Below are 24,368 nucleotides of genomic sequence, written 5' to 3' on the forward strand. Positions count from 1 at the left end.
GATTCGACATGCTCCCAGACAGCTATTTGTCCAGTTTGTGTTATTTGGCCCACAGAAGGCTTGCAGTTTCATGTGCCGCTGTCAGCATTGGCCTTTTGCGTGCTACACACTTCGAAACGTGCATCACAAGTAATTTACTTCTCAATTTTCACTCGGATACTAGCTGAGATGGACGTGTATCAACTGACATTACCAGTTATTGTGTCCGCCCACGGTAGCTGAGTGGTCGGTAGCTCAGCGTGTCCGGTCGGAGGGTTAGCTGCCCTCTGTAATAAAAAAAACTGAGTTAATCGATCAACAACGAACTTAAACGGATGTCTTACGATGTCCGCCCCGAGCAGATACAAAGAACGAAGACGAACAAAAAGAAAGACGGCACGGTAGCTCAGCGTGTTCGGTCAGAGGGTTAGCAGCCCTCTGTAATAAAAAAACTGAGCTAATCGATCAACAACGAACTTAAACGGATGTCTTACTACGTCCACCCCGAGCCGATGCAACGAACAAAAGCGAACAATGTGAGATTAAAAGAAAAAAGTGGTCATCGCGACAGAATGTCAACCAAAGGCCCAGGTTCGATTCCTGGCTGGGTTGGAGATTTTCTCCGCCCAGGCCCTGGGTGTTGTGTTGTCCTAACCATCATCATTTCATCCCCATCGACGCACAAGTCGCCGAAGTGGCGTCAAATCGAAAGACTTGCACTCGGCGAACGGTCTACCCGACGAGAGGCCCTAGTCACACTACATTTCCTTTTTTTTTTACCAATTATTGTTTGGTATGAATCCGGTTGTCAATGACACGATAACACACTCGTCTCCAGTCCTTGTAGGGTAGTATTACGCCGTGTTACTTGTCTGTAAGTGGTGCACCATTCCCTGTTGACGTACTGGACAGTCGACGTTGACACACCATCAAATCTAGCAATCTTAATTCACGCTATGATTATGGGAACTCTCAAATGCGATAGCTGCCTTATGTTCACGTCTTCACAGCGACACGTTACTGTATGTATCCATACAACCGACTAGCACACACCCATTACTTCACTTATTTTATTTGCGTCAGTGGCTGTATGTCAGACGTCCGCCTGGAACCAGTTTTAACACCGTGTACAACGCTCCTGAGCGACCAGTGTGGTCTTTTAAGAGGTGACTAATATTTTCTCCAATAAGCCTATAAGAGTCATTCCAAGCAGGTTTAATGACAGTAAAATATTTTCTTTAATATAACTGGCCAGAGCTAATACTTTTTTCTTTTTACATACAAAACCATGTAAAACGTTGTTCATAATTTATGTTTCACGCTTTTTTATTTATACTGAAGAAACATTATAATACATAATTCTACTGCTCCGAGACACACTGGAAGCCCTGGAACCACTGTCTCGCAACGTGCCACTAGAAGAACCCAGAAAAAATGGCACAGTTCATTTATAAGGTTTGTGGAAGCGCACGGCAACACTGGACCATTGTATGACACAGTGGCGATTTAGCGTAGGCTCTTCCAGTGTGGTCAACGAGTCTGAATGACGAAGAACTAATTAGCAGAAACTATCGTAAGGAAAGTGAAGAACACGGTGTTCGATGACCATCGTATCACAATCAAGGAAAAAGATTAAAATCAGTCATGGATCACTTTTCGGCATCTTGGACGACATTTTGAACACAACAAAGGTTGCCTGTTCATAGCTTTTACGACATTTTGAAGGTCGCTGACTGTCCATATAGGACGAAAAGATCCCCCCCCCCCCCGATCCGAGCTAGCAGCTTAAATGTTCGAATGAAGAAATTCCGTTTTAGACTGTGAAAGTATTATTTATTGCGATTGCAGTTTCGACAAATGGTCATTGTCAAGCATTCAGAAAGGAATCAATTACCAGGTAAAATTCATTACGATTAAAAAATTAATAAACATTTAAAACTGAAAATTCGAAGCTTCCTTCGTGGGATATTAGGATCTATTCAACATAAACTTGTGCTGGAACATATTTTCCAGCAGTGTAAAACCAGATACATGCGTGATGACTGGGTGTTGTGTGATGTCCTTAGGTTAGTTAGGTTTAAGTAGTTCTAAGTTCGAGGGGACTGATGACCATAGATTTTAAGTCCCATAGTGCTCAGAGCCATTTGAACAATTTTTGAACCAGATACATGTAGTGGTGTAAATCTACCCACTGTTCTGTACACCATACGAAACACGCGAAAAAGATGATAATATAACGGCAAACAGCTAACACAATAGTAAAAACAACTTCCACTATAAACAGTACAGTCAAAAATGTTCAAATGTTCAAATGTGTGTGAATTCCTAAGAGACCAAACTGCTTAGGTCATCGGTCCCTAGACTTACACACTACTTAAACTAACTTAAACTAACCTATGCTAAGAAAATCACACATCCGTCCCCGAGGGAGGACTCGAACACCCGGCGACAGGGGAAGTCTAAAAATTGTGGATGGATCAAAATGGCGTTATTTTATAGTGAAAGTCGTTGTAGCTTCGAATTTTCAGATTCGAACGTTTGTTAGTTTCTCAGCCATAGTCTATGTTCAGAACAAAATTTTCTCTTTGCATCAGAGTGTGCGCTGATAGGAAACTTCCGGGCTGGTTAATACCGTATGCCAGACCGAGACTCGAACTCAGACGCATGGCTTTCACGGGTAAGTGCTCCACCGACTGAGCCACCCAAACACGACTCAGTACATGGCCTCACAGCTTTACTTCCGATAGTACCTCAACTCCTACCTTCCAGACTTCACAGAAGTTCTCCTGTGAAACTTACAAGAGTAGTTCACCTGGAAGAAAGGATTTTACGGAGACATTACTTACAAGGGAACCTCCCCATCGCACCCCCCTCAGATTTAGTTATAAGTTGGCACAGTGGATAGGCCTTGAAAAACTAAACACAGATCACTCGAGAAAACAGGAAGAAGTTGTGTGGAACTATGAAAAAAATAAGCAAAATATTCAAACTGAGTAGTCCATGCGCAAGATAGGCAGCATCTAGGGTACTATGAACTTGAGAGCGCCGTGGTCCCGTGGTTAGCGTGAACATCGGCGGAACGAGAAGTCCTTGGTTCAAGTTTTCCTTCGAGTTAAAATTTTTTAATTTCAGACAATTATCAAAGTTCAGGCACACACACATAATCAACTTCGCTCTCAAAAATTGCAGGACATGTTCAGATTCGCTTGGACATATGCAGGATTTGACGGTCTACTCACGGAAAAATTTAAAAACGTTAAAAACATGTGTTTCGACAGAGCACAGGGAAAACCGTGCGACTGTGAAACTGTTGCATTCATTTGTTGAAGTTTATGTGACAAGCTCTTATGTTTTCATCACTTTTTTGGGAGTGATTATCACATCCACAAGAAAACCTAAATCGGGCAAGGTAGAAGAATCTTTTTACCCATTCGCCAAGTGTGCAAGTTAGGTGGGTCGACAACATATCCCTGTCATGTGACGCACATGCTGTCACCAGTGTCGTATAGAATATATCAGACGTGTTTTCCTGTGGAGGAATCGGTTGACCTATGACCTTGCGATCAAATGTTTTCGGTTCCCATTGGAGAGGCACGTCCTTTCGTCTACTAATCGCACGGTTTTGCGGTGCGGTCGCAAAACACAGACACTAAACTTATTACAGTGAGCAGAGACGTCAATGAACGAGCGGACAGATCATAACTTTGCGAAAATAAAGAAATTAAACTTTTCACTCGAGAGAAGACTTTAACTTGAACCAAGGACCTCTCGTTCCGCAGCTGCTCGCGCCACCCACGGGACCACGGCGTTCTTGAACTTACATTCTCCTTGTTGTTGCATATTTTGCGCATGGACTACTCAGTTTGAATATTTCGCTTATTTCTTTCATAGTTCCACACAACTTCTTCCTGTTTTCTCGATCGATCTGTGTTCAGTTTTTCAAGGCCTATCCACTGTGCCAACTTATAACTAAATCTGAGGGGGGTGCGATAGGGAGGTTTCCTTGTTAGGCCCAGCCTACAGGGGCGTTTCTAGAATGAAATTTTCACTCTGCAGCAGAGTGTGCGCTGATGTAAAATTCCTGGCAGTTTAAAATTGTGACCTACACCTAGACTCGAACTCGGGATCTTTGCCTTTCGCGGGGAACTATTCTACCGACTGAACTACCGAAGCACTAGTCATGTCTCGCCTTTCCGAGGCTGTGGCTAAGCCACGTCCCCACAGTATCCTTTCTTCAGGAGTAGAAGGTTCTCAAGTGAATTTCTGTGAAGTTTGGAAAGTAGGAGATGAGGTACTAGTGGAAGCAGAGCTCTAAGGGTGGGCCTTGAGTCGTACTTAGATATCTGTTAGTAGAGCACTATCCCGCGAAAAGGCACAGATACAGAGTTCGAGTCTCGGTCTGGCACACAGTTTTAACCTGCCAGGAAGTTTCATAATGTATAATTTTGGTGAATGGTTCCTCACAGAATGCTGGACAATGCTGGCAGCCATCTGCAGAATGATGGCATGATTTTCGAGGTGGAACGTTTCGTGAGCAGTCGAAATGAAGACGTCTAGTATCTGATTCACAATCAAGTCTTCCACCCCTGGGAAAAAATTGTGTCTTTGAAGGATGAACGTGCGGGAAGGATTAAGACCATCACCAGGACTTTTGCTCGCGGCTTCTGTTTCGAGGTGATAGTTACAACTTTATGACTACCCCTCATATGTGGGGAAATGATGAAATAGTGCATTTTATTGATCCGTCTACATTTACATGTCTTCTCACTGAGCAACAATCTGATGTTTTGAACACCTGTCGTTCGATTAACGTGCCGTTAACAACCCACATTAAGGCTTAAGGCCTTACATACAGCCCCCCCATCCCCCCTCCCTCCCCCCCCCCCCGCCCCTCCTCCGCGCCGCCACACCTGTCCTCCAACGCATAGAAACCAAGGAGGGTGGTGACGTGTGGCGTAGGAAGGGCATTGCTGCTGCTGCTGCCGCAGTGGAACCACACTGTACTATAATGAGATTTTCACACTGCAGCGGAGTGTGCGCTGATAGGAAACTTCCTGGCAAATTAAAACTGTGTGCCGAGTCCGAGTCTCGGTCCGGCACACAGTTTTAATCTGCCAGGAAGTTTCACACTGTGCTATTCTAAGCTATACTCACGAGCTGCGAGAAGGCGACGGCGGAAGCGGCCACCTCGAGTTCGCCCATGCCGAACACGTAGAGCGTCAGCAGCGTCTCGGTGCTCCAGATGCGGATGTGCGCTTGCGTCTTGCGGCTGCGGCCCGCGCGCTGCCCGGACGCCACCATCTCGCGGGACGGGTGCAGGTCCATGCTGAACACACGGGGAGTAAGGCACACGACTGGTGGTCAAGTAAACAAAGAACGGACGTGCAGTACATAGGGTGTCCCAGGCGAGTGGTCAGTATTCGCTGACATAACGGCAACATTATTTGAAACAAGAAACATTGTATGTATACAGTGTGGTCCATTGATAGTGACCGGGCCAAATCTCTCAAGAAATCAGCATCAAACGAAAAAACTACAAACAACGAAACTCGTCTAGTTTGAAGGGGGAAACCAGATGGCGCTATGGTTGGCCCGCTAGATGGCGCTGACATAAGTCAAACGGATATCAACTGCGTTTTTTTTTAATAGGAACCCCCATTTTTATTACATATTCGTGTAGCACGTAAAGAAATATGAATGTTTTAGTTGGACCACTTTTTTCGTTTTGTGATAGATGGCGCTGTAATAGTCACAAACGTATAAGTACGTGGTATCACGTAACATTCCGCCAGTGCGGACGGTATTTGCTACGCGATACATTACCCGTGTTAAAATGGACCGTTTACCAATTGCGGAAAAGGTCGATATCGTGTTGATGTGCGGCTATAGTGATCAAAATGCCCAACGGGCGTGTGCTATGTATGCTGCTCGGTATCCTGGACGACATCATCCAAGTGTCCGGACCGTTCGCCGGATAGTTACGTTATTTAAGGAAACAGAAAGTGTTCAGCCACATGTCAAACGTCAACCACGACCTGCAACAAATGATGATGCCCAAGTAGGTGTTTTAGCTGCTGTCGCGGCTAATACACACATCAGTAACAGACAAATTGCGCGAGAATCGGGAATCTCAAAAACGTCGGTGTTCAGAATGCTATATCAACATCGTTTGCACCCGTACCATATTTCTGTGCACCAGGAATTGCATGGCGACGACTTCGAACGTCGTGTACAGTTCTGCCACTGGGCACAAGAGAAATTAGGGGACGAAGAACAGATTTTTTGCACGCGTACTATTTAGCGACGAAGCGTCATTCACCAACAGCGGTAACGTGAACCGGCATAATATGCATTATTGGGCAACGGAAAATCCACGATGGCTGCGACAAGTGGAACATCAGCGACCTTGCCCGGTTAATGTGTGGTGAAGCATTATCGGAGGAAGGATAATTGCCCCCATTTTATCGATGACAATCTAAATGGTGCAATGTATGCTGATTTCCTACGTAATGTTCTACCGATGTTACTACAAGATGTTTCACTGCATGACAGAATGGCGATGTCCTTCCAACATGATGGATGTCCGGCACATAGCTCGCGTGTGGTTGAAGCGGTATTGAATAGCATATTTCATGACAGGTGGATTGGTCGTCGAAGCACCATATCATTGCCTGCACGTTCACCGGATCTGACGTCCCCGGATTTCTTTCTGTGGGGAAAGTTGAGGGATATTTGCTGTTGTGAACCACCGACAACGCTTGACAACATGCGTCAGCGCATTGTCAAAGCATGTGCGAACATTACGGAAGGCGAACTACTCGCTGTTGAGAGGAATGTAGTTACACGTATTGCCAAATGCATTGAGGCTGAAGGACATCATTTTGAGCATTTATTGCATTAATGTGGTATTTACAGGTAATAACGCTGTAACAGTATGCGTTCTCAGAAATGATAAATTCACATAGGTACATGTATCACTTTGGAACAACCGAAATAAAATGTTGAAACGTACCTACGTTCTGTACTTTAATTTAAAAAACCTACCTGTTACCAACTGTTCGTCTAAAATTGTGAGCCATATGTTTGTGACTATTACAGCGCCATCTATCACAAAGCGAAAAAAGTGGTCCAACTAAAACATTCATATTTCTTTACGTGCTACACGAACATGTAATAAAAAATGGGTGTTCCTATTTTAAAAAAACGCAGTTGATATCCGTTTGACCTATGGCAGCGCCATCTAGCCAACCATAGCACCATCTGATTTCCCCCATCAAGCTAGACAAGTTTCGTTCTTTGCAGTTTTTTCATTTGACGCTTATTGCGTGAGATATTTGGCCTGGTCACGATCAATGGACCACCCTGTATATGCCCTATCCCGAAGGATATTTGAGGCAGAAAACATCATTCGTTTTTGGGTTAGTGACCTGTCCGTTTGTCTTACCAACCCAACGTCTTTGACATTTTATTGTTGCTCAATGTATCTCCTTGGTTTCAACCTCTTTGCTCGGGATGCCTTCCTGCAATTAAAGCAGCCCGTTGAATACACGCTTGTCCATGGTGTGTTTATTCTTAAGCAGTGTGAGGAATTGAGAGTGTATCAGAGGGAAGCATCGGTTAATGTGTTTGGGCACGTACTGGTTAAACATATGTTCTTCCAAGAGTGCATAAATCAACTGAAGTTGGCGATGGGATATTCGAACATTTGTTGTGAACGATACAACGGCTGGTAATGTACGACAATAATGTACAGAAGAATGGAAAAGAAAACTGAGACTCTGTTAGATAACAATCAGTTTCGCTTTAGGAGAGGTAAAGACACCAAAGAGATAGTTCTGACTTTGCGGTTGATAATGATAACAAGACTTAAGAAAAATCAAGACACTTTCATAGGCTTTGTCAACCTGGAAAAAGCGCTCGACTATGTAAAATGGTGCAAGATGTTCGAAATTGTGAAAAAATATGGCTAAGCTACAGGGAAAGACGGATACTATACAATATGTTAAGAACCGAGAGGGAACAATGAAAGTGTAAGAGAAAGAACGAAGTGCTCAGATTAAAAAGGGTATAACATGGGGATGTAGTCTTTGGCCCCTATTGCTCAATCTACGCATCGAAGAATCATGGCGAAAATGAAAGCTTCAAGAATGGGATTAAAATTCAAGTTGAAAGGATATTAATGATAATATTCTCTTATGATATTGCCATCCTCGGTGAAAGTGAAGAAGAATTTACAAATTTTTAACATAATGCAGCACTTCAGCAACCTTGAATTGTTCAGAAAATAAGAAATTCAACCTTCAGTTGCAAGGTAAATTTTTTTTTAGTTTACCTAGGTTTCGATGCCAATAATGGTATCTTCTTCAGAACAAAAATTAAATTATTTTGAGGGCCAAACGTTGGCCATGTCACAGATTAAAACTAATACAGAATAAAGACGTATAATCATAAGATTATGTCTGTCAATACTAAAAACAATAAGAAAATCGTAGACGGAGCTACGCCGGGCCAGGAATAAGGGTCACACGTAAGCAACAAGGAAACTTTATTCTGTATTAGTTTTAATCTGTGACATGGCCAACGTTTGGACCTCAAAATAATTTAATTTTTGTTCTGAAGAAGATACCATTACTGGCATCTAAACCTAGGTAAAGTAAAAAAAAAAAAAATTACCTTGCAAGTGAAGGCTGAATTTCTTATTGTCTGAAGAAGAATTACAGGATCTCTAGAAGGGAATGAACAGTCTAAAAAGTACAGTATATGGATTCGGAATAAATGGATGGAAGACAAAGTAGTGAGAAGCAGGATAAATGAGAACAGCGAGAAATTTAACATCAGAATTGGTGACCACGAAGTAAATGAAGTTAACGAATTCTGCTACATAGGTAGCAAAATAGCCCATGACGGACGAAGCAAGGAGGACATCAAAAAGCAGACTAGCAATGGCAAAAGGGAATTCCTGGTTAAGAGAAGTCTACTAATGTCAAACATATGCCTCAAGCTGAGGAATAAATTTTTGAGAATATACGTTTGGAGCACAAAACTGTTTGGTAACAAAACATGGACTATGGGAAAACCAGAACGGAAGAGAACCGAGATGTGGCGCTGCATAAAAATGTTGAAAATTAGGTGGACTGACAAGGTAAGGAATGAGGAGGTTTCCCACAGAATCGGGGAGGAAAGGAATGATGTATGGTAAACACTGACAAAGAAGGGGCAGGATGATAGGACACTTACTGTAGTGTTTACCAACTGCTGTACATGTGTAAATCTGATAATGTGTTAAATAATACAGAAAATAAATAACAATGTACATTAAATGAGTCCTATGACCAGCCAGGTTAGCAGAGAGCGCTAATGCGCTGCTCCCTGGACTCGGGTAGGCGCGCTGGCCGCGGATCGAATCTGCCCGCCGGATTAACGACGAGGGCCGGTGTGCCGGCCAGCCTGGATGTGGTTTTTAGGCGGTTTTCCTCATCCCTATAGGTGAATACCGGGATGGTCACCACGTCCAGCCTCAGTTACACGACTCACAGACATTTGGAACACATCCGCACTTTTCCATGATTTACACTCGACACAGACAGATGGGGTACTCTGATTCCATCCCGGGGGGTACGGGGTTGCGGCAGGAAGGGCATCCGGCCACCTCTTCGAATTAACATGCCAAATCCGATTTAACCACGCCAACCCCGTGCACAATGCGGGACAAGGGCGCAAGCGATAGAATTAAATGAGTCTTATGTTGGACACGATTCGAAACAGGGTATAGGTCCATATGAAGTTTTTTGCTTCAAATAATCATTCCTGTCATATCTTTGAATACTGACATCCTGTATGTACAGAAGATGCTTAATAGATTTTTGTGTCATAACATAACATGACTGACATTAAATGATTAATGGGTAACTTGAGTATTTTAAATAACATTTATTCATACCATTACCAGCACTGAATGGCATTGCTTCATTATACTACTGAAATTTACATCTTGCTTTGAACCAGATGCGCCTGCAAAATTATTCATTGCAAGTTCAGTCACTTTACGGCACAAAAGAAGGATAAAGTGATCAAGGGTCGTTGAACACATCAATACATGACAGTTTTGTTTGTAATACTAAGAGGGAACGGAAACATTTCTATCTGACGGCGCTGCCTCGGCGTAGCAAATACTGAAGTTCTCGGTAGCATCCGTCTACTTTGATCCATGACTTCATAAAAATTGCGTAAAGATAACATCCATTGACATCCAGTATGTATAAAATACGCGCCAGAACAACAGTTGTAATTATTCTCATGACTTCAAAAGTCTTGGCTTGGGCAGATCACAACCAAGCAGTCACTATACAACCTAAACAAAATGCTACTCCAGAACAGCTGTCAGCATAAGTAATCTGGAAGTAGATACTCTTGGTCTATCGAAGCAGCTTAAGTCACTCAATAAAGAAAAGCTTCCAGTGCAAGATGTTCCTTTCCGATTATCCTCAAGAAATAGCTTCATTTTCTGACAATCACGTACAACCACTCGTTCTATGAAAGGTCCGTACTTAAAGCCTAGAGAAAGTTGCACAGGTCTCACAAATAGATATGAAAGCAAGTATACAGAATTTCCTGAATTATAGACCCATATAATTGACATCGCTTCTTAGTAGGATTTTGGAATATACAGGGTGAGTCACCTAACGTTACCGCTGGATATATTTCGTAAACCACATCAAATACTGACGAATCGATTCCACAGACCGAACGTGAGGAGAGGGGCTAGTGTAATTGTTTAATACAAACCATACAAAAATGCACGGAAATATGTTTTTTAACACAAACCTACGTTTTTTTTAAATGGAACCACGTTAGTTTTGTTAGCACATCTGAACATATAAACAAATACGTAATCAGTGCTGGTTGTTGCATTGTAAAATGTTAATTACATCCTTAGATATTGTAACCTAAAGTTGACGCTTGAAACCTCCGACGTTCAGTTGCGTGTTGTAACAAACACGGGCCACGGTGCCGGCCGCGGTGGTCTCGTGGTTCTAGGCGCGCAGTCCGGAACCGTGCGACTGCTACGGTCGCAGGTTCGAATCCTGCCTCGGGCATGGATGTGTGTGATGTCCTTAGGTTAGTTAGGTTTAAGTAGTTCTAAGTTCTAGGGGACTTATGACCACAGCAGTTGAGTCCCATAGTGCTCAGAGCCACGGGCCACGGTCGGCGAGCAGCGTCTGCAGGGACATGTTTACGATGACGACCGTGTTTACGAGTGTGGCTGTAGTGCACTGTTATGGTTTGGTCTAGCTGTCGCAGTGTCCGCATGTAGCGCTTGTTGCTATTGTTATTCTGCATTCGTGTCCGCACGCAGACCTTGTTACCAGACGTCTGTGATAGTGTAGTGTTGTAGGAACTGTGACCATGGTGTATTCGAACTCTGAAAAGGCGGAGATGATACTCATCTATGGCGAGTGTCGACGAAATGCAGCTGAAGCCTGCAGGGTGTATGCAGAACGGTACCCGGACAGAGAGCATCCAACGTGCCGCACATTGCAAAACATCTACCGCCAACTGTATGCAACAGGTATTGTCGTAGCACGCAAACGGGTCCGTAACAGGCCCGTCACAGGAGAAGCGGGTGCAGTTGGTGTGTTAGTTGCTGTTGCCATGAACCCACACATGAGTACACGGGACATTGCGAAAGCCGGTGGACTGAGTCAAAGTAGTGTCATGCGCATACTGCATCGTCACCGCTTTCATCCGTTTCATGTGTCGCTACATCAGCAAATACATGGTGAGGACTTTAATCATCGAGTGCAATTCTGTCAATGGGCGTTAACAGAGAATGCGTTGCAGTTCTACCTGTTTACCGATGAAGCGGGTTTCACAAACCACGGGGCAGTGAATCTGCGGAACATTCATTACTTGTCCGTGGACAATCCTCGCTGGCTCAGACAGGTAGAGCTACAGCGACCGTGGACTGTAAATGTATGGTGCGGAATCATTGGCGACCACCTCATTGGTCCTCACTTCACTGCAGGGGCCCAAACAGCTGCAACATACATCGCGTTTCTACAGAATGATCTGCCAACGTTGTTCGAAAATGTCCCACTGGAAACGCGTCGACGTATGTGGTATCAGCATGATGGTGCACCTGCACATTCCGCAATTAACACTAGGCTGACCCTTGACAGGATGTTCGACGGGCGTTTCATAGGACGTGGAGGACGCATAAATTCGCCAGCCCGTTCTCCTGATCTTACACCTCTGGACTTCTTTCTGTGGGGTACGTTAAAGGAGAATGTGTACCGTGATGTGCCTACAATCCCAGAGGATATGAAACAACGTATTGTGGCAGCCTGCGACGACATTACACCAGACGTACTGCGGCGTGTACGACATTCATTACGCCAGAGACTGCAATTGTGTGCAGCAAATGATAGCCACCACATTGAACATCTATTGGCCTGACATGTCGGGACACACTCTATTCCACTCCGTAATTGAAAACGGAAACCACGTGTGTACGTCTACCTCACCCCTCATGGTAATGTACATGTGCGTCAGTGAAAAAGACCAATAAAAAGGTGTTAGCATGTGGACGTAATGTGCTGTTCCAGTCTCTTCTGTACCTAAGGTCCATCACCGTTCCCTTTGGATCCCTACGTAATTCGGTGCTCTCCGATACACACGATCGAACAGCGGAGGAGTGGTACTCAAGCGTCAACTTTAGGTTACAATATCTCCGGATGTAACTCACATTTTACAATGCAACAAACGGCCCTGATTACGTATTTGTTTATATGTTCAGATGTGCTAACAAAACTATCGGGGTTCCATTTAAAAAAACGTAGGTTTGTGTTAAAAAACATACGTCCGTGCATTTTATTATGGTTTGCATTAACCAATTACACTAGCCCCTCTCCTCACGTTCGGTCTGTGGAATCGATTCGTCAGTATTTGATGTGGTTTACGAAATATATCCAGCGGTAATGTTAGGTGACTCACCCTGTATACTGTGTTCCATTAGGGAATAAATTGAAGAAAACGATCCAGTGACACATAACCAGGATTTCTTCGGAAAATGTCGGTGATGTAAAACACAAAAGCCTCTTTATTCGGACGAAATGGTGAGTGGTATCGGAAGGTAGAGCAAGTTGATTCAAAAAAATGGTTCAAATGGCTCTGAGCACTATGGGACTTAACTTCTAAGGTCATCAGTCCCCTATAACTTAGATCTAATTAAACCTAACTAACCTAAGGACATCACACACATCCATGCCCGAGGTAGGATTCGAACCTGGGACCGTAGTGGTCGCGCGGTTCCAGTCTGTAGCGCCTAGAACCGCTCGGCCACCCCGGCCGGCCAAGTTGATTCCACATTTGTAGATTTCCAGAAGCTTTTGGCACCGTTCCTCACAAGTAACTTCTAATCAAATTGGTGCTTATGGAATATCGTTTCAGCAGTGCGATTGGATTCGTGATTTCCTGTCAGAAATGTCACAGTTTGGTAACTGACGGTTAAGTGATTTGGGTTACATTTGAGATTTCCCATGTAGGCGTTATAGGTCCTATCCTGTTCTAAATGCACATAAACGGTTCAAGGGACTCTTACACCATTTGCAGATGATAACGCCTTTTACTGTCTCGTAATGTATTCAGAAGATGAAAAGGAATTAAAAAGGATTTAGGCAAGATATCTGTCTGGCGTCAAAAGTGGCGACTGACCTTGAATAACATGTAGTATGTGTACCTCCATATGGGTACTTTTCGGTTACACGTTAATCAAAGGAAGTTAAAAGTTGTCGACTGAATTAAATACCTAGGGAACAAAATAATTGACAAGTAAATTGGAACCATCTCATTGAAAATGTTGTGGGGAATGCGAACTAAACAATGTATTTTATTAGCAAGATACTTGGCACAACAAATCTACTAGACTGACTGTCTACATTACGTTTACTGAAGTTAAGATCTTCAGGATTATCAGGCCGCGTCATGTTTCTTCTAAAATGATCGACGTTTCGACTCCTCTGCCGTCGAAGCATCCTTGTTTCGTCTTCTGAAGGTTTAGGCCGAAGAGGTAATACAAGATGCGTCGAGAGTCCTACGGAAATCGAAACATCCGAAAAGCAACATATCGGCGCAGGAAAGGAAATCTTATTGAACTCATGAGAAACGAAAGCATCGTTGTAACAAAATCGGATAAGGGGAATGCTACTGTTGTTTTGGACGCTGTGGATTATCACAGGAAGATGGAACAACTACTAGCTGATCCTGTGTATTGCAAGGTAAAAAGCGATCCGACCAACAGAATCGTTCGGAAAGTGAAAAACCTGATATCAGACTCCAGACTGGACAGCTCTATTACAAAGAATCTAACAATTCGAATACTTGTCTCACCCAGAATAAATGGACTACCGAAAATACATAAAGAATCGGTTCCTTTGAGGCCTATAGTCGGTGGGATTAAGGGGATACGGAATCACCTATCCCCGCAATGTTAATATATGCCTACTATAGGGAACATTTTCTCACAAACTACTGGAGACAGAGAGGTAAAAATTTTACTGTATGTGCATTCATATGTTACAACAATACTGAAACAACAGTTTATTGTCAAAGTATTTTCTTACAGAGATATTGTACATTTATTTTTAAGTAAATTTTTTCCATCGCTTTTTACTAGACTATCACCCCTAAGTCTTTTGTAAATCAAGTAATTAAAAAATCGTTGTTTCAGTATGTAATAGGGACCTATGTCACTACGTCATAAAAATTTCAGACTTCTAGGTTGACCAGTACCTGAGATAATGTTCCTAGATGAAGTAAAAAGTAAACTTACGGGAAACGGAGAAAGAAGATTAAAACATTCCTGATCCGTAGCTAATACCCCCTTCACAGTCTTCATAATCATCTTCAAGTCTTCTTTTGGCACCCCTCTGCACCTGTCTTGCTTTTTTCACTAATGTCTTGATTATATTATCAGCATGCCTTAGTCTGTGCTGATCTAAAAAGAACATAGCACGTACCGTACGGGAACCAACACACATACCCAACTTTTGAAGGACCTGGCATTTAGTTATATTTCCAAGATTGAAGGTTGCCACAGCATCATACACACCAAAATGTAGTGTATTAATTCCGACAAACACTGTTTTTGGGAGACGATGCCATATCACACTATTCAAGCACTCGTTGGGGTTCTGCGTTTTTCTGTGAAGACATTTCATCAGAAGACTTCTGTCAGCCAGATCTCTGAAAATGGGCTTTATTTCTGCCATGATGGCTGATGGTAGACTGTGGTGGTGAATGTATTTCTCTCCTGTTGTTAGTCCCCTATTGTATTTACACCAGCTGTTTTCACCTTTGGGGCACAAACCATGTTGTGGATGCTCATCCGTGGATGCGGTGTGGAAATATAAAGCCCATATAGCTCTCCTCATTTCTTCAAGATTGCCTGTATTTTGCCTGATTGCAAGGCCATAGCAGTTCTGAATGTGGTCTATTATGGAATCAGTCAATCTTCCTCTGCCATCCAAGGTTTTCCCATCATCTAGTTTTTTCCCTTTCATAACTGATTTTAACCTTCTCAGCCTGGCACCCATTCTCTTCTGCACATGTCCTATACATTCAAGTTTGCTTATATTTACACTGTTCCCATATGGTTTGCTTTCCAAAACTTCTTTGAATGCTTTAGAGTCACCATCTCCCAGATATTTGACATAGCGAACATTATACCACTGTGAAGAGCGCAATACCCGATCTCACAAATATATAAAAATAAAATAGTTATAATTGTAGTAGAGCTATGTATGATACGTCATTTTAAAGAGGAAACATGGCAGAATATAATACGCCAATAAAAAAAAATTCGACTTTTTAACCCAAAATCCGATTCCGTATCCCCTTAAGTCGCCGACTTATTTTTTAGCTCGTCATTTATCTGGCAAACTGAGACATCTAGTTGGTAAAACAAATACTTTTATAAAAGATTCGAAACATTTTTTAGAAATTATATGCACACTGAAGATATCTGCAGGTGACATTCTTGTTAGCTTCGATATGATATCGTTATTTACTAACGTTCCATTATCAGATAAATGGAGATCATAAGGGAGAATGTTTCTCCAGATGTTTGTGACTTAATTGAATTATGTCTTCGTTCAAGCTATTTTAAATACAATGGTGAATTCTATGAACAGGCTGACGGCCTTGCTATGGGCTCACCCATTTCGCCAGTTGCAGCTGACGTTTTTATGCAACATTTAGAGCAACAGGCGTTAAGTAGTGCTCCTTTGAAGCCTTCTTGCTGGCTCCGCTAAGTGGACGATACATTTGTTATATGGCCACACGGCTAAGAAGAACTTCATGCGTTCCACAATTTCTTAAATGGAATTCACCCCAAAATCAAATTTACCTTGGAGGTTGAGAGTGAGGTCGGTCTCCCGTTCCTAGATGTGTTGGAATACAGAAGATCTGATAACAGTCTAGGTCACAGAGTGTACAGAAAGCCGACTAACACAAACAGGTGTTTAGGTGCCACTTCGCACCACCACCCAGCCCAGAAGCAAGCAGTACTCAACACTGTCTTCATGTGCCTTCCGTATCAGCGATGACGAGAACTTGGAATCGGAGTTGAATTTTTTAAAGAGGACATTGAAGGCAAATGGGTATGATAATTATTCAATCGACAGGGCTTTTAGACGGAATATTTATACCGCTAATAAGAATGACGAGGAACCGCTTTTCACTCCGTCAGGTTACCGTTCGTTACTATGGTCACTGACCGCATAAGCAGAATTTTAAAGAAAAATGGTATCCAGACAGCTTTCTTTAGTCAAAACAAAAGATTTTTTTCCGACGGAAAACGGATGCACCTGATTGCCTCCACTATGCAGGCGTCTATCAAGTGACATGCGGCTGCGGCAAAGTGGATATAGGCGAAACAGGAAGAACTGTTAAAGGACGCATTAAGGAACACGAACGGCACAAGCGGCTAAAACCAAGTGCAAAATCGGCAGTAGCGGAACATCATGAGAACTGTGGCTCTGACATCGATTTTAATAACGTACGTGGACTGGCTAAGGAAACAAACATTTATAGAAGAAACAGTCGAGAAGTGGTTGAAATTTCTAAGAATGGATCTAATTTCAATAGAGAGGACGGGTATAGGCTTTCGGTATCGTGGCTCCCCGCCATCAAGGAAGTAAATACGCGGCAGAGGTATGTGAGCGGCATAAACAACGAGGTGCAAGTCACCTGCCCGCATCTCGTGGTCGTGCGGTAGCGTTCTCGCTTCCCACGCCCGGGTTCCCGGGTTCGATTCCCGGCGGGGTCAGGGATTTTCTCTGCCTCGTGATGGCTGGGTGTGGTGTGCTGTCCTTAGGTTAGTTAGGTTTAAGTAGTTCTAAGTTCTAGGGGACTTATGACCGCAGCAGTTGAGTCCCATAGTGCTCAGAGCCATTTGAACCATTTGCAAGTCACCTCGGCGGACAATAATATTTTGGGTAAACATTCCCCCTCTCTTGCTCTGTCCCTTTTCGAATGTAGCCAATGATGACGACCAACCAACAGCGGTAGCAGGAATTTCAACCAATAACCCTTCTCCAGCGTAAGTGTGGAATAGCGCCTTTCTATCCAATGACGATGGGCCGCCAATGGTATCCACAGGAGATTAGCTAACAACGCCCCTTCTTCTGCGTTAGAGGGGGAATATTAGCCCATGATTATGGCCCACCAATGGTAGCCATATGAATTTTAACCAATACTATCACTTCTTCAGCACGAACGCATGAAAACTCCCCCTTTATAAGAGGACGCGACACTCGTCTCTGACAGTATTCTGTGTTCAAGCAGTAGTGGACACCAGAAGATCCTGAGGAAGATCCCAGCAGAGGGGTCGAAACGTTGATCATTTTAGAAGAAACATGACGTGGCCTAGTAACCCAGAAGATTTTAACTTCAGTGACAAAGGCCACGAAAGCCTGCAGACTTAGATACATTACGTTTGCCTGTTCTTTTTGACAGTATTGCTGGCTGGAATGGCATCCTTGCTGGATAGAACTGACGAAGAACGTCGAGAGAATGTCACGAATATGATAAGACAGTTGAAGTCGTAGTTATTAAAAAAGGATTTTTCATCGCGGCGAGGTCTCTTCATGAAACTACAATCATCAAATTTCTCCTCCGAACGACCATCGTGGTGGAATAAGAAAAATCAGCTCCAACGGGAAGTTTTAGGAAGACGTTTTTCATAGATACTATTTGAGAGTGCAGTTATGGGGAAATAGTCTGAAACTGGTTCTATGCACCCTCTCCTGAACACTTAAACGTGTTTTGCAGAGTAATCACGTAGGTGTAGAACACAGATTTCGAAAAATGCTATAGATCAGTCTTTCACCAGAATCCACATTCCAAGAAATAATGTAGAAGCTAAATACTGTTAGTGTTCTCCTTTATCTCTGTCTACGCAAGCAAGACTCCACACGACACAAGATCATTATAGGATTGAACAGTATGTTCGGCATCGGTAGGTTGAACCCATAAGTGTCGTCAGGCAAAGCACCCAACAATTTCGGATTGCAGGCAAGACGTGTTATCCGAAAGACGTGTTTTCTGTCGAAATCACCCGGGGGATCGAAATGAGTAACTCGTACAAAGCGTGGTTACAGACTATTACAAAGAAATTTCGTTGTAGGTAAGCTAGAAAGATCAGGAATAGAATGATCTGGACTGTGCGCCTTGTCCCGGCGGAGGTTCGAGTCCTCTTTCGGGCATGGGTGTGTGTGTTTGTCCTTAGGATAATTTAGGCTAAGTAGTGTGTAAGCTTAGGGACTGATGACCTTAGTAGTTAAGTCCCATAGGATTTCACACACATTTGAAAATTTTTTTAATAGAATGATCATCCCATCAGAGAGAGGACTTTTATGGTCGCACTGCTGTCTAGAAGCCACTGATCACAGGAACGAATGCGCGACGTTGTTTACAGTGTACAAACAGCACCGTGAATGGGATGTGGAGCAGTGGAAGGTTTTACGGAGTGATGAGCCACGGTACATGACATGGATCAATTTTAGCCTAATGTGGACACGACGATCGCTTCGGTATTGGTATTGGCCAGTGTGTACTGTTGCGCCAGTGAAATTAAATGGAGTTGATGTGATGGTCTAGGAATGTTTTCCCTGATTTGGGCTCATCCATTATTAGGCCTTATCATCGTCAGAAGGATGTCAGTACTGTGTAAGTCTGTATACTTTCGTGTTCATTGTCATTGAATGTAAAATCTTCTAGGTTGTTAGGCAGTGTCAAATTTCTTCTACAGGATCGATGTTTCGACCCCTCTGCTGGGTTCTTCTTCAGGATTTTGTGGTGTCCACGATTCAGTAAGCCATGGACATCATAACACCCTGAAGATGGCCGAAACGTCGTTCGTGTAGAAGAAACATGATAGTGTCTAAGAACCTAGGAGATTTTGCCCTCGATATCAATATTGCCTGACAGCGACTGACGTCTTCTGTCGTTGGCTAGCAGCCTCTCCAAAGAAAGATACATTAGCAGCAAATGTAGCGACGAACTTCTTTTGTGAATGACTTGCACGCTTCAGTGTTCCCCTACTCATAACTACCGATCAGGGCAAACATCTCGAATCTTCATCTTTAATGCACTATCAACATCACTAGGCATGAACCGAATTCGAACCCGTGCTTGCTACCTTGCTGCTAAAGATTCGGTGGATCAGCTCCATCTGCGCCTATTCACTGACTGGACAGTAAATGCATGCACTCCCACGTCAAAGCAGTTTCTGTGTATTAGTCGACCCAATATTATTGCACTTGGGAGTGAGAGCGCTTCGGTCGGCTTATTGTGAGTTGTTATCGTGATATTATACAAGGACACGCGGAGACCACTTGGGAGTGAGGCGCTTAGGTCAGCTTATTGCGAGTTGTTATCGTGATATTATACAAGAACACGCAGAACCAACTGATAGTACATTCACAACTGATCTGAAAGTGTTGACAGTGCGGTGCGTTCTCCTTAGTCATCACTGTAGTTGTTTACTGTAACATCCTGACGTGTTTCCAGCAACGGCATGCCAAGTGCAGTAACATCATCCGAGGGTCACAGCAAGCTAGCACATCAACAATAACAACATGGTTTGTTATCGGTAAGAACTCAGGACGCCATCACTGTAGGCGCTACTCTCGCTGACAGGTGGCATTTCTACCGACAACAGGAGGCACATACAGAGGAGAACGGTTGCCCTCCGCAAGTCACTGGATCGTCGGGTCCCGGGTTCGATTCCCGACCGAGTTGGGGATTTTCTCTGCCCGGAGACTGGTTTTTTGTGTTTTCATTTCATCATCATCATTATCGTCGTCATTCGTGACAAAGGCTAGATTGGACTGTGTACAAATTGGACTGTGTGAAAACTGGGACTTTGTACAGGCGCTGATGACCGCGCAGTTGAGCGCCCCACAAACCAAACACCATCATTATCATCATCATCCGCAAGTCACTTGCCTGAAAATAGTCCACGGCCTTCGAGGTCTCATTCGCTGTCGGGAGTCACTCCGGGTAGTTGCGCCAACTTTGAACTAATCTCCCGACCAGCGCCGATCCTAGGCGGACCTGTGGTAGCGGACATTGACTTGCAAACCAGGTCTCGTGCTACGGCTCACTGTCCTTGATAGCATTTTCTCTTCCTGTGGCTCACATCAATCTGCACAATAACCTGTAGCTTGTTTCTTCCTGTAACTGTTCCTGAATAAACTGAATAAACAGATATTATTTCCACTTGACTAATGTTTTATCTGTATGTACCAAACTCCAGTCCATTACATCATCGACAGGCCTCACTCAAATGCCTAAGATCATTGGACTAAAGACCTCCCTATTATCTTATTAGGCCTCTGAACGGTTGTCACAGGAGATCTCAACGCGACAACTCCTGAATTAGTATGTGGACAACTGGCTAGAGAATTCTGTACTGACACGTCAAGAAATATTATTCAGCGTCAACTTTGAACAACATCAGCTACAGGACAAAATGGTCAATGGCTTTACGGAAAAATGTTTTCGTTTGCCTACGGAACCGTTACTGTACCCACGTGTGCACCCCTCAGTCCCAAGAAAAGCGACCACAACCGCAGGGCTCCAAAAATACGGAAATTGCGTGGGGAGAGATCGAGACTGTATGGAGTATGTATGAGGGCCTCTCAGCGAAAATTTTGAACCGTAGGTGAAACAATCTTAACAAAATGTGAGCGGGCATTATCCTGCTACAGAGTGGCGTCGTCCGTCAGCATGCCTGGATGTTAAACTTGATGACGCGCTTCAGTTTTTGCAAAGTGTCCACGTACCGCTGTAAGTTAATTATGGCACCGTGTTTCGGAATGTCAGTGAGCAGCAGGTCCTTGCAGTCAAAGAAAAGGATCACATGACTTTTCCGGAGCTGGCGTACCTATTGTTTGGACTATATTGCGCAAGTTTCGCTAGGAGGCCCTTAAACATACCCCATTCATTTGCTGTCTCTCCCCACGCGATTTTAATGTTTTTGGAGCCTTTAAGAAAGACATTCGCGTGCGTCAGTTTGCTTCGGAGAAGGAGGTGAACACCTGAGTAGAACTGTGGTTCGGTTGGCAACCGTAAGCATTTTTCAAATGGCTCTGAGCACTATGGGACTCAACTGCTGTGGTCATAAGTCCCCTAGAACTTAGAACTACTTAAACCTAACTAACCTAAGGACATCATACACATCCATGCCCAAGGCAGGATTCGAACCTGCGACCGTAGCGTAAGCATTTTTCCATTAAGGCTTTGACCGTCTTGTCTCAAAGCGGGATAAATGTGTTAATGGTTACGGCCGATTACAGTTGAAATATTGAACAGTTTACTTACTTTTTTCCATTTGTCTTGTTTTCATTTGACTGGATCTTGTACATGGAACTCTGAAAAACCGTGCACTGTAAGTTAACAGAATCATTATTCAAGACAAATCTGAAAACTATTCTATTCCCATACTATCTGGCTGCATAGAGATAGTAATTTTTCCTGCAGTTGATTCAGGAGCGGGAGAGGAAAAAGACGCAAATAGATGTACAAAACACCATCCGCCAGTCGCGTGACAGTGGCTCGAGGAATGCCTATTTAGACGGTCATTCAGATCGCTGAATAGAAGAGGGCCACCTGTTGTATCAGCTTCGTGCTGCTTTCAGAGAGCGTTATCATACTATCTGAGTTCAAACACATGAATCGGAACAGAAAAGTGGAGACCTCTTACCAAGTTCACTAGTCTTTATTAGTATTTATTTCCAGTTTTTTGGCCAGTTTTACAGCTGTAGGAAACGAGACCTTGGTTTAATGTTGTCTCTCAGCCATCAAATAATACCATGATTCATATTGCATGATCTTTCGAAATCTCATTTCCGCAGCAAAGAACGTGCCAGCAAGCCATATCTACTAAAATTCCCATATCTCGCCTAGGTGTCCGCTGTACCAAAGTATATCAAAGTTTGCATCAGTGAATTATCAGAACCTGTACACGCAAAATTGGACTCATAGCTTTCCTCAGATCGCGAAACGGCTTCTCTTTCGCGCTGGAGACCACCGTTTGACTTTGAACAGTTCCGTAAAGCGAGGGCGCCGATAAACAGGCCGTTATCTCGAGTCCTGAGCACGCAAACGCGGAGGTACTTATCTGAAAACCCAACAAGAAACGCTAGGCAACACATGAAGTTTTGCCGGAGGAGTGAAGCGGCGTAACGCTAGGACGCAAGCCAAATACTCTATGAAAAGCTGTTGTGTGGAGTAAATTACTTCTCATTGCCTTTGCAGCATTTAGACTTTTATACAGTGATAATTTCGTATGCAGTTGTGAAATGAGACTACAAGTGCGTTGTCCACGTGACTCATTTGTAATGACGTTATTAAAACCCACGCGCCTCCGCCGTCTGTACAAACACTTGGAGAACTGATTATGCAGTCCAGAATGTTCGTATTAATGTTCAACCTTAGGGACTGAACATGTTTTCTTGCTTTTGAGAATCACTGAAGTTGCCTATTTACACTACTGATCGACTGAGATCTCCGCTTTAGTTCAGTTGTTGAAGGATTGCATGACAAACTACCGTAATTGTTTTTAGTGAAACTTGCCAAACTGATTCGTGAAACCGTAGAAAAAGAAAAAAAAGTCGTTAGATGATTTAAAGTTTTCTCCTCTCGAATACGAGCCCTGTATCTTAATCTTTGCGCCATCTTATCACTCATGTCGATTTTCTGCAGGACGGGAAGGAGGGCGTGCGTCATATCTCGGATGCATCCTACGGCTAGCAACTTAACGTTTATTGTAAGTATGTGGTCAAGGTGAAAGTTTCCTGGCCTTTTTACGGATGATGTGTAGTTTTTTTTAGATAATAATAGTATCGTGTTGCTCAATGGTCGAGTACAAGTCTGTCGATTAGATACCACTTCGGCGACTTTTGTGTCCCTAACCTCCTCGTCCAAGCAGAGAGAGGGGACCTGAGGTTTAATGAGGGTGTGAACCACCTGTCTTTCCTGGCTACCCAGTGGTGGAGTGCACATCGTTGAGAGGTGGTCTAGACTAAAAGCACACTGAAAAATTTCCGTGGTCCGACCGGGGTGTGATCCCCCGAGGGTTCGTTTCCCAGGTTCACACTTAACCGCTAGCGCAGCAGTTACAAATCTGTTTTAGATTAAAAATACACTCATTAAAAAAATACCATTTTAGGACAATGCTCAATCAGCACCATTTTTCCGGTGAGCAGAATCCATCCCCAAAGAATTACTAAGGAATTAATTCAAAATATCCATCTAAGGCTGCCAGCCATAACCTTATCATTGCGCTTAAAATGCTCTTTAGCCAGATACCTTTTAGGTGTGGAAAAAGAGCAGTCAAAGGGCGCTAAGCCAACTGAAGTGCCAAAGAAACTGATATAGGCATGCGTATTCAAATACAGAGGTATGTAAACAGGCAGAATACGGCGCTGCAGTCGGAAACGCCTATATAAGGCTAGTGTCTGGCGCGGTTGCTACTGTTACTTCACTGGCAGGTTATCAAGATTTAAGTGAGTCTGAAAGTGGTGTCATAGTCGGCGCACGAGCAATGGGACACAGCATCCCCGGGGTAGTGATGAAGTGTCGATTTTCCCGTACGACCATTTCACGTGTAACGTTTAACGTAAATTTCTGAAATACGGTAAAACAACAAATCTCCGACACCGCTGCAGCTGGAAAAAGGTACTGCAAGAACGGGACCAACGACAAGTGAAGAGAATCGTTCAACGTGACAGAAGTGCAACCCTTCCGCAAATTGCTGCAGAATTCAGTGCTGGGCCATCAACAAGTGTCAGCGTGCGAAGCATTCAACGAAACATCATCGATAT

General features: G+C 43.5%; 1 protein-coding gene across 1 annotated transcript in view; it reads right to left on the bottom strand.

The window, feature by feature from the left end:
* LOC126251551 (echinoderm microtubule-associated protein-like CG42247) overlaps positions 1-24,368 on the bottom strand; it is a 569,483-nt gene that overhangs the window by 138,519 nt on the left and 406,596 nt on the right. The window contains 1 exon segment of the mRNA XM_049952063.1: positions 5,134-5,305. Within this exon segment, the coding sequence (XP_049808020.1) occupies positions 5,134-5,305 (172 nt within the window).

This window comes from Schistocerca nitens, chromosome 4 (genome assembly GCF_023898315.1).
Source record: "Schistocerca nitens isolate TAMUIC-IGC-003100 chromosome 4, iqSchNite1.1, whole genome shotgun sequence".
Classification (NCBI taxonomy): Eukaryota; Metazoa; Arthropoda; class Insecta; order Orthoptera; family Acrididae; genus Schistocerca; species Schistocerca nitens.